At 41.2% G+C, this 13,326-nt stretch overlaps 3 protein-coding genes across 4 annotated transcripts; 2 read left to right on the top strand and 1 right to left on the bottom strand.

Annotated features, from left to right (window-relative positions):
- The first annotated feature begins 115 nt into the window (after window positions 1–115).
- On the top strand, window positions 116–1,864 carry CaBP1 (Protein disulfide-isomerase A6 homolog CaBP1). The gene is made up of 2 exons (XM_018003446.2): window positions 116–283; window positions 379–1,864. The coding sequence occupies exons 1-2, from the start codon at window positions 265–267 to the stop codon at window positions 1,665–1,667; spliced, it is 1,308 nt and encodes a 435-aa protein (XP_017858935.1). The 5' UTR covers window positions 116–264; the 3' UTR covers window positions 1,668–1,864.
- A 2-nt stretch (window positions 1,865–1,866) lies between these two features.
- Window positions 1,867–2,855, bottom strand: LOC108611022 (uncharacterized). Its single transcript, XM_018003455.2, has 2 exons — window positions 2,685–2,855; window positions 1,867–2,590 (listed from the first exon to the last, which is right to left on the bottom strand). The coding sequence occupies exons 1-2, from the start codon at window positions 2,728–2,730 to the stop codon at window positions 2,244–2,246; spliced, it is 393 nt and encodes a 130-aa protein (XP_017858944.1). The 5' UTR covers window positions 2,731–2,855; the 3' UTR covers window positions 1,867–2,243.
- Window positions 2,856–2,933: 78 nt separating this feature from the next.
- On the top strand, window positions 2,934–12,397 carry chif (DBF4-CDC7 kinase regulatory subunit chiffon). 2 transcript variants are annotated; one of them, XM_018003444.2, is made up of 4 exons: window positions 2,934–3,457; window positions 3,578–3,696; window positions 5,884–11,362; window positions 12,166–12,397. In XM_018003444.2, the coding sequence occupies exons 3-4, from the start codon at window positions 5,903–5,905 to the stop codon at window positions 12,253–12,255; spliced, it is 5,550 nt and encodes a 1,849-aa protein (XP_017858933.1). In that variant the 5' UTR covers window positions 2,934–3,457; window positions 3,578–3,696; window positions 5,884–5,902; the 3' UTR covers window positions 12,256–12,397. The 2 variants fall into 2 exon arrangements, with proteins under 2 accessions (XP_017858933.1, XP_089319511.1); XM_089463385.1 differs by lacking the exon at window positions 12,166–12,397 and having other exon boundaries at window positions 5,884–12,070.
- Window positions 12,398–13,326: the final 929 nt, after the last annotated feature.

The raw sequence follows: 13,326 nt of genomic DNA, 5'->3' as shown, positions 1-13,326 counted from the left end.
TCAACTATGTTATTTTTTCATTTTAAATTGTAAAATTTACTCGAACTTATCGGTGCTTGGCTCAATTGGCACTTTTGGTATTGGAAAATGTTAACTTTTCTGGGTGGCCACAAATTATTAGTGTTGCTTAGAACATACTTAAAAAGCCGTAAGCAAGTGACGTGTAAGTCGGCGATTACAGCTAGCGAGTCTATTCCATAGTTCTAAGAAATTAGTATTGAAGTAAAGTCAACTAGATATAGTACAACAAGAACCACTCCAATAATGCAGTTAATACATGCATGTAAGTATCTAATTCAGAACTAAAGCAACTTTGAGCGCATACTCTTACTTACGTGTATTAATTTTGTTGTATATAATTTCGTACGCCCCCTTTAGTTGTTAGCATATTTTTGCTATTTTTATGCGAAGCGAATGCATTTTATTCACCCTCCGATAATGTCGTGGAGCTAACGCCATCCAACTTCAATCGCGAGGTGCTGCAAAGCGATGCCATCTGGGTTGTTGAATTCTATGCGCCTTGGTGCGGACACTGCCAGAGTCTGGTGCCGGAATACAAGAAATTGGCTGGTGCAGTCAAGGGCGTGATTAAAGTTGGCTCGGTTAACGCCGACGAGCATTCGGAATTGGGCGGCAAATACAACGTACGTGGCTTTCCCACAATCAAAATCTTTGGCGCCAACAAACAGACACCGACCGATTACAATGGCCAGCGCACAGCCAATGCGATTGCCGAAGCAGCTCTCGCTGAGGCCAAGAAGAAGGTTCAAGCAGCATTCGGGGGCGGTGGCGGAAGCAAGAGTGGCTCATCGAGCTCCGGCGATGACGTCATCGAGCTAACTGAAGATAACTTTGACAAACTGGTTCTCAACTCTGACGATATTTGGCTAGTGGAATTCTTTGCGCCCTGGTGTGGTCATTGCAAGAATCTGGCTCCAGAGTGGGCCAAGGCGGCGAAGGAGCTGAAGGGCAAAGTGAAGCTTGGCGCTCTAGATGCCACGGCGCATCAGAGCAAGGCAGCTGAGTACAATGTGCGTGGCTATCCAACAATCAAGTTCTTCCCAGCCGGCTCGAAGCGCGCCAGTGACGCTGAGGAGTACAATGGCGGACGTACTGCCTCCGACATAATTAGTTGGGCCAATGACAAGCACACTGAAAATGTACCTCCGCCAGAACTCATTGAGATTACGGACGAGACCACGTTTAACACTGCATGCGAGGGCAAGCCCTTATGCGTTGTCTCTGTGCTGCCTCATATTCTGGACTGCGATGCCAACTGCCGCAACAAATTCCTGGACACCTTGCGTACATTGGGCGAGAAGTTCAAGCAGAAGCTATGGGGCTGGGCCTGGGCTGAGGGTGGCCAACAGATGGCACTGGAAGAGGCCTTGGAAGTGGGCGGCTTTGGCTATCCGGCCATGGCAGTTGTGAACTTTAAGAAGATGAAGTTTTCGGTCCTTAAGGGCTCCTTTTCCAAGGACGGCATCAATGAATTCCTACGCGACATATCCTACGGACGTGGCCAAACATCCCCGGTGCGCGGCGCAAAGAAACCAAAGATCGTTAGCGTCGATCCTTGGGATGGCAAAAACGGGGAGCTGCCCACAGAAGAAGACATCGATCTAAGCGATATTAACTTGGATGATGAGGTCAAGGATGAACTGTAATAACTTAACACCAAAAACCAGAAAGAAAAAGCTCAACTTTTCCTCAATTTTTAGTTGAACTAATCTTTACTAATACTAAGTTTGACTGCTTAACTAAATATTAGCATTTTCTACTATTTGTAAAAAACAACAAACAAAAGGAAACAAAAAAAAGTACGCCAAGCAAAAGAATAAACTTTCCATAATTAAAAAGCGTTCGTGTTGGAAGAAATTTTTATTAAACTAGAATATATCAAGTAAAATATGTATATAAGTCAAAAAATATGTGACTAATGATGAAAATGGAGATGGTTATGTATAAAATCTTTAAAGAATTGGCACTATGCTAAAGATGTATAATTAAAGAACGGATTAAGTACACATATTTGTATGTAGGGCATTTTAAGTACAATCTGTATAGAAGATCTACTTTTTTCTTATGGCTATTTGTAAAGAATATCCAAAAATAAGTCTCTGTCACAATCTCTTTAGTTGGTAAAAAGATATCTTGAGCATAATTTCCGAGCTTTAGTAAGTGCAAACATTAATGAGCACTACCTGATATACCTGTATATATATCATATAAAAGTCAATAGCTTAGGCAAGTTGATGATGATGCTTCTGGACAACCGGATAATTCTCTATCGATTGTATTGAACGGGATGTGGCTGCCGTAATTGTGGATGATACGTCCATAAATCGATACTTTTTATCATCGCGACACAAGAACGGATAACACATGATGCCATAGTAAAACACTAAAGATACTACAATGATCGAAAATATAATGGCAATGATGCCGAACGTTGAAAAACTCGACTTGCTATCCAAATATTCCTTAGCCGTTAATGGAGCTGGACTACTTGTCGTTGGCGTTGGTGTTGTTGTTCCACGCTTTAATCCACGACGATAGCTGTCCACGTTGGAAATAAGACAACTGGAGGCTGTAGGATGCGAAAGATAAATTAAAATATTTACAAAATATGCAGGTGAAATATTTTTATTTTGTATATTTTTGTTTAGAACAGACAAACAAACCTATAACAAGCAAACACATGAAATACACGTTTCTTTGATGGAACATATTTAACAAATTTATTTTGAGCAATATTAGTAAATTAAGAATGGACGCAGACGCAGATGCAGATGCAGACAGAACAGCGATAAAGCAACCGTAAACAAGGAAAACTGGTATATTTTTGTAGTATTCGTTAGTATCGATACTTTTTTATTTGCGAGTTGCAACCAGCGATACTTGTGCCATCGTCAGCGATACCAATCGTTATCGACAGTCTCATTGAACCAAGAGTTATTGTGCTAGTTGAGTTTGTGTGTGCACTTAATTTTTAGAAATTGTTATAAAATCATTGGACAAATTAACAATAAAAAATCAGAATCTATCTTCCTTCTTCGGGAAGAAGAGGAACAGACAGTTTTGATTTGAAAATGGACGACACCATTTTTGTCTGAAATAAAAAAGCAAAAAAAAAAGTGACGCGACGACGACGCTAATTTATAGCTGTTTTGCCGTGTAATTCGCATAAGCAACAGCAAGTTTTTCAATTCGCCACAAATAAGCCATTTTTCTAGAACTTTAACGTAATCGGAGAAATAAATACAATGCAAAGTATGCGACAAAAAAAGGTACAGTGAACATTTTCTTGCTTGTCAATTCGATTGTCGGCAGTAAACGGCAGCACAAAGCGGGCTCAAAAAGAAGCACAAACACAAAGTGAACAGCAAAGAAACGAAGCAACAACAAAAGGAAAGAGAAACGCTATTTGGTTGGCAGTAGTGGTGGACGTATGCTTGTGAGTACATGAGTTTGTGTGTGTGTATGTATATATTTACATATATATTTTGTGTGTGTATGTGTATGTGTATGTGTTTAGTTTATGAATATAAACAGTAACATTTTTTTACAAATTTAGATCAGTAAATGCTGGAAAAATGTCACATTTGCCATTGGATGCGAGGGCTATACTTCAGCACCTAAATGAATTGGGCTATAGAAATATATCTGCCGAACAACTACGTGAATTTTTAAAAGGTAAGCCCATTCTCAGAAACAAATAAGACAGCACAGTTCCCGCCATTGCATATAGTGCTTGTGTATATGTATATAGTTACATTTATATATATATATATATATGTATATGTTGTGTGTGTGTTGGTTGGTGTCTGTGTGTGAGTGAATGCAATGAACACTTCAAAATGTTATTTGAATTGTAGCATGTTTTGTTGTTTTCGTTAATTTTTATGAACGATTCGTCACCATTTTTCGTATTTTCTCGTTAAAATATAAGAGAATAAATGACGATGACAAAAGTTCGTAGCTGTGTATCACGAAAAATGAGCGAGTATTACTCGTAATTTGTAAATAACACAAATAACGAAAACAATTTTTGCTAAAGCGCCCTGTCTACCTAAAACGCTTTTAAGCATACACATCCACACGCGTAAATACTCGGCTGTGTTTGTGTACATAAAAATGTATGCATGTATGTATGTATGTATGTATATTCTATTGTATACGTTTAGAGCAAGGCATGTTTCGACTGAGGCGACAGCAAAACCAAAAGTTGTTGGGCTCACCGCTTGCCGCAATGCTGGCGCTGTCGTTGTAGCTGTAGCTGTAGCTGCATGTTTGTGCGTGCTAGGTTTGTGTGCGTATTTTAAATGAGTGTCGAAGTTTCTTTACGGCATACAAAACATGTAAAGCGTGCATACACCTACATAGATATATGTATGTATATGTGTGTATTATATGTGTATACTATGTATTTTATATACATACATACTTGCATGCGTTTTAAAGTGGTTATTAACATTTGTTTAGCACCTTTATTTACTTTACATCAATATGTGCATGCGCCTGTGGACGCGCATTGCAACTGTACATACAGACACACACACACATGCATGTTATTTTTTGTTTGTTTATGAAAAAAATACCATGTTTTCTATTGTTTGTTGTGTTCGTTCTCTTTGCTAAGTTAAAAATTAACATTATATTTTGTGTGTCGATAATCAAATGCACAATTTGTAGTTATTTGATTAAAAACGGACAAAACCGCTATTCATCGATTGCATTCCTTTTTTTTTTTTATGATTTATCAATTACATTGAATATTTGTATATACAACTGTTTCATTTTAAACAGCTGCTAGAATATATACGGATACTAATACTCTCCATGCGGTCGTATTCCGTTCGTGAATCGGTTCGCATTCAACCCTGCACACGTTTCAAAATTGTGCGGCATATGCATACATGTGTATGTGTTCATTAGTACACCAAATAAAAAATAAATCGAGCCCCCTATACTCTACGTCGACAACCGAAAAACTGAATAGCAAATGGAAATAAAAGTTGTCTTGTTTGGTTCAAATGAATTCATTTGAACTGTTCATTGAAATGCTCTGCTGAACTTGCTTGTTTTCTACTTTTCTTTTTTTTTCTGTTTTACATCGATACTGGATGTCATAGCCAATAAATTAATCGGACATTTATATACATGCGTAGACTAGTTCATTACTTAAATCATATTCGTTCGTCTGTCCGTATTAACGTATTTTGAGATCTAAAATATAATTAATATGTGAGCTGCAGCACATTTAAAACAAAACATCGATAAGATTTTCGTTTCGATGGCATCGATATTAAACACACGAAATCCTGCGTTAGATGGTTATATTTTTAAAGTTCCTGGACTTTATTTTTTAATTTATTAAACCTTTTAAATATGCAAATTATATTAAATTACTAAAGTCCTAAAAGTTATTTTAACAATACTCAATAACATATAGTTTTTATTTGTGTATAATTTCGCACATATTTGTAACACTTGCTCCACTGTAACCATTCTGAAGTTGAGCCTCAACGTTGAACCTCAGACTCTAATCCAACTTAGTTAGAATACGTCGCTGGCTCGACGGCTTTTACAAATCTACCATTATTTCCAATACAAATTATAAACAGGCTAATTTTATTAAATTATAAACTTATTTTTATACTATACGAAATTATTTATTTAATTATTACAACACACAATTATTTCAATGTAAATATATAATATACACATATATATATATATTATTTTGAAGATGCTGTTGGATAGTGCTGTGTCAGTTGGTTGGTGGCTGCTGCTCCTATATAGAGCATTTAAAATTAACTAATTCATTTCAATTTATTTGTATCTAATTCTTGGTCCTTCGCATCGCAACAACAAATACAGCATATTTGCGCCTAAAGGTATGCAACCACAGTCGGATAAGCAAAGTGCTACCAAAAGCAAACTCGCAACAGCAAGAGCAAGTCCTCAACAACAACAACAACAGCAGCAGCAGCCCCAGCCAGAGCTTCAGCAGCAGCCTCATCACCGTTCCAAAGTAAAGGTCATTAAGAGCAAGCGGCCACTTTGCCACTTTAAGTTTTACTTGGATATTTGCGATCATCAACTAGCCAAGCGCATTGAGGCGGATATCAAGGCGCTTGGAGGCACACTTGAATTCTTCCTCAACGACAGTATTACCCATTTCATTACCGATAAGGAAAACGGCTCGTCTCTTGGAATATCTGAAGCTCGTAGGAGCACACGTAGCCAGCCGGTTACTCCTTTAACACAGCCTGCATCTAATAGCCCTCATACACCCAATACACCCACAGCAAATATTCATGAAGACAGCAATGGCCTACAGCGCAGGACTCGGCAAACGCGCGCCGATGCTATTCTGAGTCGTGTGCGCGGAGTACAACAAATAACACCAATTGCAACTGAGGCCCATTCCATTCAACGACAGCAACAACAGCAACAACAGCACCAGCAAAGAATTTCTCAAAATTCTGGCAAGCTAACTCTTGCTACGTACACCATCTGGCAGACTGAGCATGCGTTACGTTTTTTTCAGCGTATACAGACCGAATTACGGCAGTATTTAAAGGGAACAGGATCTGGAACATCAAGTGGACCCCAAGCAGCAGGAAGATCTAATATCCACCTGAAGGGCAATTATATCAAGATCGAGTCAATAAAACACAATCACCGACCATACTATCATCTATTGAAGGAACCCGACGAGTGGCCTAAAATTGATTTATGCAGCGAGGACAGTGCCTTTCGTTTGCAGACCAAGGCTTATATGCAAAGTATGACACGTAGGTCGATTGGCTCACGGACCTCGCAACGTCAACAAGATCAACAAGATCAGCGGCATCCACAGTCGGTGCCATTGCAACACGCCGCTGTTCAAGCACTCAAAAAGCAATCAGCTTCTGTACATACTCCAGACAGTCCCAGATCGCATTGCAGAGAGTTAAAGGAATCCAGCGATAAGCAGTGCGGTGTATGCGAAATTTGCAAGATCGAGTACGATACGTTAACAACACATTTGCAAAGCAAGGAGCACGATTTATTTGCTAAAAACGTACAAAACTTTCTGGCACTCGATACGCTTATTCAAGTATCGGCAAGTGTCACCGATTTTCTTAAAAGAGAGCAGCAGAAGCAATATAATCATTCAAGGAAGGAGAAGGAACAAACTGCCGCAGATACAAATAGCGACATGGAAGTTGATGAGCTTCTCAACAGTAGCACCATTGGCCACAACACAAAGTCATCCAATCAATCAGATTCAATCGCAGCTCAGCAAAATAGCAATAATAATAGGCAACGCCCATCTCCAGCGCTACGTGAAAAATCTAAGCGCATTACTAAGGGCAAGCATTCTTCAGAAAAATTCAGAGCCACGGGAAATACATCACCCAGTCCACAAACTTCATCGCCTACTAAAAAACCTACAGCAACCTGTAGCCTTCTCGAGCTGCAGCGTGTCGAGGAAACTGTCAACAATGCAACAATAGCTGCTGCAACTCCATCAAATCCAACAAGGCGTAAAACGCAAAATTCAGTTTTGTCGCCACCAATTCGAGCGATGCTCCCACCATCATCACTCTACAAGGTGGTAGAAGCTAACGATGCAGTAGCCTCGTCTCCGCGAATCAGGCGTGGTAATACCAATGTCTCTGGCAATGCGGTAGACTCTCCATCGCTGATTGTTAAGTTCCAAAAAGTGCGTCAATCCGAACTACAGCGACTTAATGGCGAAGCGGAAAATTTTATGTTTCCACGAACAACAATACGCAGTAGTAGCGAACTTCCCACAGATGTAGATCGTCAAACAACGTCGGATGCGCGCGGTCACCAGAGCAATTCATCGCCTAGCTCGCACAGTACTAGCGAGGTGGAGGTACCCGGTTTAACCACGCCAAAAAAGCTGCATGGTCGAGCCACTGCCGTGGGTAGAAGAAGGAAAAGGCCGCCGCCATCGCAGGTGCAGACTGCATTGACCCAGCTGCAGCGCCAGTTATCAACAGGTAGCAGCAGTAGTAATGGGGGTACTGGTGATCAGCCACAGCAGCAGCACCAGCACCAGCAGCGCTTTCCAAACGCCCCCATCCAGCCAGATTTGCAACCGCAATTGCTAAGCCAAAAACAGTCAACGGCTACACGAAAGAGCAGCCGTATGGCTACTGCTATTGTAACAGCAGCCACAACAAGCAGTCAATTGCAGTTACGCCGACGGACAGAGTCTACGGTCACGGTAAGGCGCGGTGGCAACATGGAGGATCGGGTGGGGGATAACACTAAATTAAAAAAGACCGAAACACCCCAGGAATCGGATGATCTAGAAGACGAAGAATCAAATGATGAGTCAAGCTCCTCGGGCAGCGATGAAGACTATGTGGCAAACGGTAAACTACGTAGAACTATGCCTGTAACAAATCGCTTGGATACGAGAGAAGAGCGCGCGGCGCGACGTCTATCCCGGCTGACAATTAGTATCAATCGGACCACTGGTGAAAAACTTCAACACTTAGTGCCGTCGCCACCAGAGAATAAGGTGACACCAACACGAAAGGGCAGTAGAGGTCGAAGGCCTTCAATAGCAAAATCGAAACAGTCTAAGCAGCAAACTACTCCACCAGCATCGACGAAGAAAACATTGGCAACGGAACTGATCTTTGATTGCAGCAAGAGTGAGCGACTGAAGAAGCTGCGCTACGCATTTGAGAAGACACCTGAAACGGATTTATGGCATCGCGTGTTTCAACGACAGGACGACTGTGAGGAGCACTATTACAGTTACTATGGATCTACGAAATACCGTAAATTACCATACGAGCTAGGTCCAATACCCATGGAGCGCACAAGTGCTCACAGCTGCACGATATGCCGGGGTCAGCCGGAGCCTGAAGAAGATTTTAAAGTGGAGTCACTTAGACCTATTAAGCTAGAGCGTAATCGCGATTTAGAAACCGAACAAGTCGCTGTCCAGTCTGACAGTAATCAGACAGCCGCAACAACAACATCTACAGCAACAACATCTATGTATAGACACAAAAAGATGCATCTCCTGCAACGCTATCAGCAAGAGCAGCAACAACAGACTTTAAGCACTGCCATACCGTTAGCGAAATGTGATAGCAAAGCCAGCACGCCGGAGTTGCTGGAACGTGAGTTTGCTTCACTAAGTGAGAGCGCCCAGGTAGTGGAGAGAGTACGTGCTGCATCCACACAAAGCAATTCAAGCAGTAGCTGCAGTAATAGTCAAAATAGCAACGTCACTTGTCGTAACAAGCAGCTTGCGAGAATTGCTGAGTTGCCGCCACGTAAATCACCAAGGGAGCACGCATCCACGCTGGCCTTGGTAAGTTGCATAATACGGCAGCGGCAAGATTCACTAAGCAAAACCAACTCGGAGGTGGATGAACCAGGACCAGCCGCTCCTGCGAGTGTAGTTGCTCCCATGCTAAAAATGCCACTGAAGCAGGAAACAGCTGTATTGAATTCGAATTCCCATAACACACGTTCACAAGCTGCCACGCCTGTAGAGGAACTGCGTTTTGCCACCGAAATAAGTGAGAACGTAAAACGCATGCGACGTGGACAGAACAAGTATGATACTTTGCCTTCGACGCCAGCATTAGTACCGGCACAAACACCCGCGCTAACCAGATGTCGCCGCCCGACAGCAGCAGCCGCCGCAGCAGCAAATGCTGCTAAATATTCTGGACGCCTCGGGCTTTCAGGCAGAGATGCAACCGCAAAAGTGCTGTTAAGTAAACGTAAACGCCGCCAGATATCAAGCACACCAGCTATGCGTCTGACCCAACAGCAGCCGACGGGGTCTGTATCTCTAGTTGCTGGTGTTCGTAAACTCCCAAGTAAAAAGGGAATACTTGAATATGAGATGGATAACAGTGCACTTAAGGCGCTGGATGCAAGCATTCAATATGCTAATCCAATCCTAGTATCCTGGAAAATTGATAAATATCTGGAACTGACAGGCAAAGAGTATGATTTTAGTTCGGAGGAACAGATGCCACTCTTACAAACAGCTGAGCATTACAATGAAGATGTGGATTTTCAGATGCGTTCAGATGCACGCACACCGCCGCCTACAGATTTTTGTTTTACCAGTGATTTTGATCTTTGCGATTTGTTAGCTGAAAGCTCTGGTAGCGGAGATGACGAAGACATATCTGTCGGGCGTTCTGGCTGCCGTCGAAATAGTAGAATGAATTTATATTGCAGCTATCAGCGTAAACGCAAATGTCTAAAATCAAATCGGACTGGTTGGCCCAGAGCACAAAGACGACGAGCAACGGCAATGTCAAATACAAAACAGCAGCCTGGTGAACGGTCCAGCTTTCGCAAATTAAGTATCGGGCAGTCTCAAGAAGCTCAAAAACTTAGAGATTTAAAGCAGGAACAGCTGGAAACTGAAGAGGAGCAAACGACAACCACGACGACGACCACAACTACCGATAAAGAAATTATCAAAGAACAAAATGATGATAAATATGAGGATGGAGGCGGTGGGGCAGGCAGCAATCGAGGAACTACGGATGGGTCAAAGCCAACTCGCCCGGCTACGGATATGACGCCTCCGGCCACAGATGTGGACGAACAAGTAGAAAGAGGGGATTATTCGGGCGATGAAGCAGCAGCAAGTGTGGACAATGAAAGTCAAGTCGATGATGACGATGACGAAACAATGGCCGACTCTATTGACCGATTGCATGCTGGAAAAATAGAAATCGAGGCCACCGATGCTGATGTTGAAGAAGATGATGGTGAAGACGACGATGATGATGTTTTTGAAGACGCTTTCGGTGGGGAAAACATTCAACATGAAAAACTAGACGTACAGAACTTCTCTCCGTCTTATGACGAAGATTCGGCAAAGAAACGTATTCGAGTAACCCCCGACTCGCCCGCCAATAACTCTGATGAAAATCATTCGCAGAAAAGGTCGTTGGTGACGTTACAAACTTCCAACGGATATCGCTTGAATGCCACATCTACACCAAGCACACAACAAACCCGCCAACAACAACAACGACGCACGCCGCAATTAAACGGAAGTCTGGGTAGCTGCATTTCACCCAGCGATAAATTGGGTGACCACTCGGACGTATTTACGGTGTCATCTGATGGTCTCGATACCGACATGGATTTGAGCAATACTCAAGCCGGTGACTCAATGGAGCATTGTTCGCATCAGAGATTGCAGCAGACAACACCCAAACGCAAGTTTGATCTCTCTAAGTATGCCCCTCCTAACAACGGCATGGCCGCAAGCAGCTGTGCCGCAGAGGCAGCTACTGCAGCGGTCAAATCGCTTGCCATATCGCAATTTCTAAAAAAGGAGGTGCGTGTTACATGCCGGCGACTTCGAGCGCCCTTTCGCCGCTTTCGATATCGTCGCTAATCATCACTATTATCATCATTTTGACATTTAACAAATCATCATTAGCTTAAATGCAAATTTGTAAATTCAGATGTACAGAGAAGAAGATCAAGAACATTGTTTATAAGGCTTATTACACAGTCCCTCCATTCGCAATTACAGTTTCGTTATTTTTTTGTATTTCTCTGTCAAAATCCCTACTACTATCCCTCCATCCTGCTATTGTACATTATTATAATATGGTCCATTCATTGTCATCGTTGCTCGAACTTTTTATAATTGCGCAGGTGCAGTTCCCCTGTCATTGATACCCTAAACACTCACACATTGTGCGTAATGATAATTAGCATAATTTAAACTACAATATCAGATAAATACGTAAAGTAAGATAAGTTTAATTTTAGCTTAGAACAAATTTAGTACTCTTTGAAGCACCTTAGATTGACTACCTAACTAAGGAATGAAATAACGAAAAGAAATGATGGATCAATGCAGACAAATTGCATAAGTAGAGCGTATAGAATTTAAACAAAAATAGAAATCATTTTATTTTGTTTCTACAACAATATCAACTTGATGCTCAAATTATGTATAACAAGAATATAAAACCAAAAGCAATTGTAAAAACTTAAAATCAAAGAGTACATTAAAATATATAATAAAAGCAAACCGACTGCATTTCATTAAAAACAAACAACAAATTTAATAAACTCAAATCACTTAAGTACAATTGTTCTAATTGAAACTTCTTTGATCTTATCCAGACTTGCGCAGGCTTATTAAATATGAAGAATGTATGGCGGCGAACCCCAAGGGGGACTATTTCAGCAGCCTTCATAAACGCGACACCATAAGCTCGCGCGCCAAGCTAGGCGACAAGGAAAAAGAGAATATACCTCCTCAGGTCATTAAAGACAAAGCGAAGCAACCGATAACCGATAAAAATAAAGAAGCCCGTGTCAGTGGGGGTAATGCTACGATTTCCAACTTGAGTTTGGCAGCCATGTTTCGTGAAAAGCTTTTGATAGATGAGCCAAAAGAGCCACCGAAATCTACGAAGCCTGTGAGTCGCAGTCGTAGTCGTAGCAAGACACTTAAGCCAAATTCATCGAAGGAAACCAACTTGAACAGCGGAGGGACGTGTAATATTCAGGACGCACGCGACGCTAAATTGCGTAAAACACGTCCGCGTAGCTCGAGTCGACATTCTATACAGGGTATGCTTTATACCACAATGTGACCAGTTTTATTTGATTTAAATTATTTTTTTTTTTAGGTCATAACCAGGATAAAAACAAGCTGAAGCATCCACGAAATGATCCAGTGGCTCTGTATCATTACTATCAAAATGAATGGTTCCACTTTCGTGACCAAATTCCAGGCGAAAACTCGCATACTGATTTGCGCTGGGAAATACGTCAGAAGCTCGACCATAAATAATGTGTTCATTAAAACTTAAGTCGAGCTGAAGTTTAAATGCAAAATAAAGTTGAAAATATCGTAAATTGCCAGACGTCTGTACGTCTTCTTCTTCTTTTTCTTAGAAGAAGTTATTTAAAAGTGTTTTGTGCATATTCACAAAGCATTTTAAGATTGGTCCGTTGGATTGCCGGATCGACGCTTTGTAAAAAGGTATCGTAAAAGGTATAGTAAAATTTAGAAGATTAGTCAATGTATTTATTTGTTGCAGAGAAGAAAAGACAAGAGGCGGCATGAGAATGTTTAAAAATAATAAAAAAAAATGCTTTATTTTACTTGCGGACATCAAACATACCTTGCGAAAAAAACACTACCTTTACAGTGGCGAACTAAATTATTAGCGCAGCAAGCAAGCTTTTTATTATTTTTTGCACATGATGATTATTATGATATATTCTTGAGATCAACTAAAATCTGAAAATAGTAGTTTAAGCGAAAATAAGATT

The sequence above is a fragment of the Drosophila arizonae genome, chromosome 3 (genome assembly GCF_054131065.1).
Source record: "Drosophila arizonae isolate 15081-1271.41 chromosome 3, UAZ_ARI_1.0, whole genome shotgun sequence".
NCBI classification, from domain to species: domain Eukaryota; kingdom Metazoa; phylum Arthropoda; class Insecta; order Diptera; family Drosophilidae; genus Drosophila; species Drosophila arizonae.
The sequence above is the reverse complement of the archived record's forward strand: the minus strand, read 5'-3'. Positions and strand labels throughout refer to the sequence as shown.

Bases quoted from the DNA above. Each gene is read 5' to 3' on its own strand.
- chif (XM_018003444.2), top strand. From the start codon at position 5,903: ATGCAACCACAGTCGGATAAGCAAAGTGCTACCAAAAGCAAACTCGCA. The intron at 11,363-12,165 runs GTGCGTGTTACA...GATCTTATCCAG, and splicing joins CGCAATTTCTAAAAAAGGAG to ACTTGCGCAGGCTTATTAAA.
- LOC108611022 (XM_018003455.2), bottom strand. From the start codon at position 2,730: ATGTTCCATCAAAGAAACGTGTATTTCATGTGTTTGCTTGTTATAG. The intron at 2,591-2,684 runs GTTTGTTTGTCT...CGCATCCTACAG, and splicing joins CATGTGTTTGCTTGTTATAG to CCTCCAGTTGTCTTATTTCC.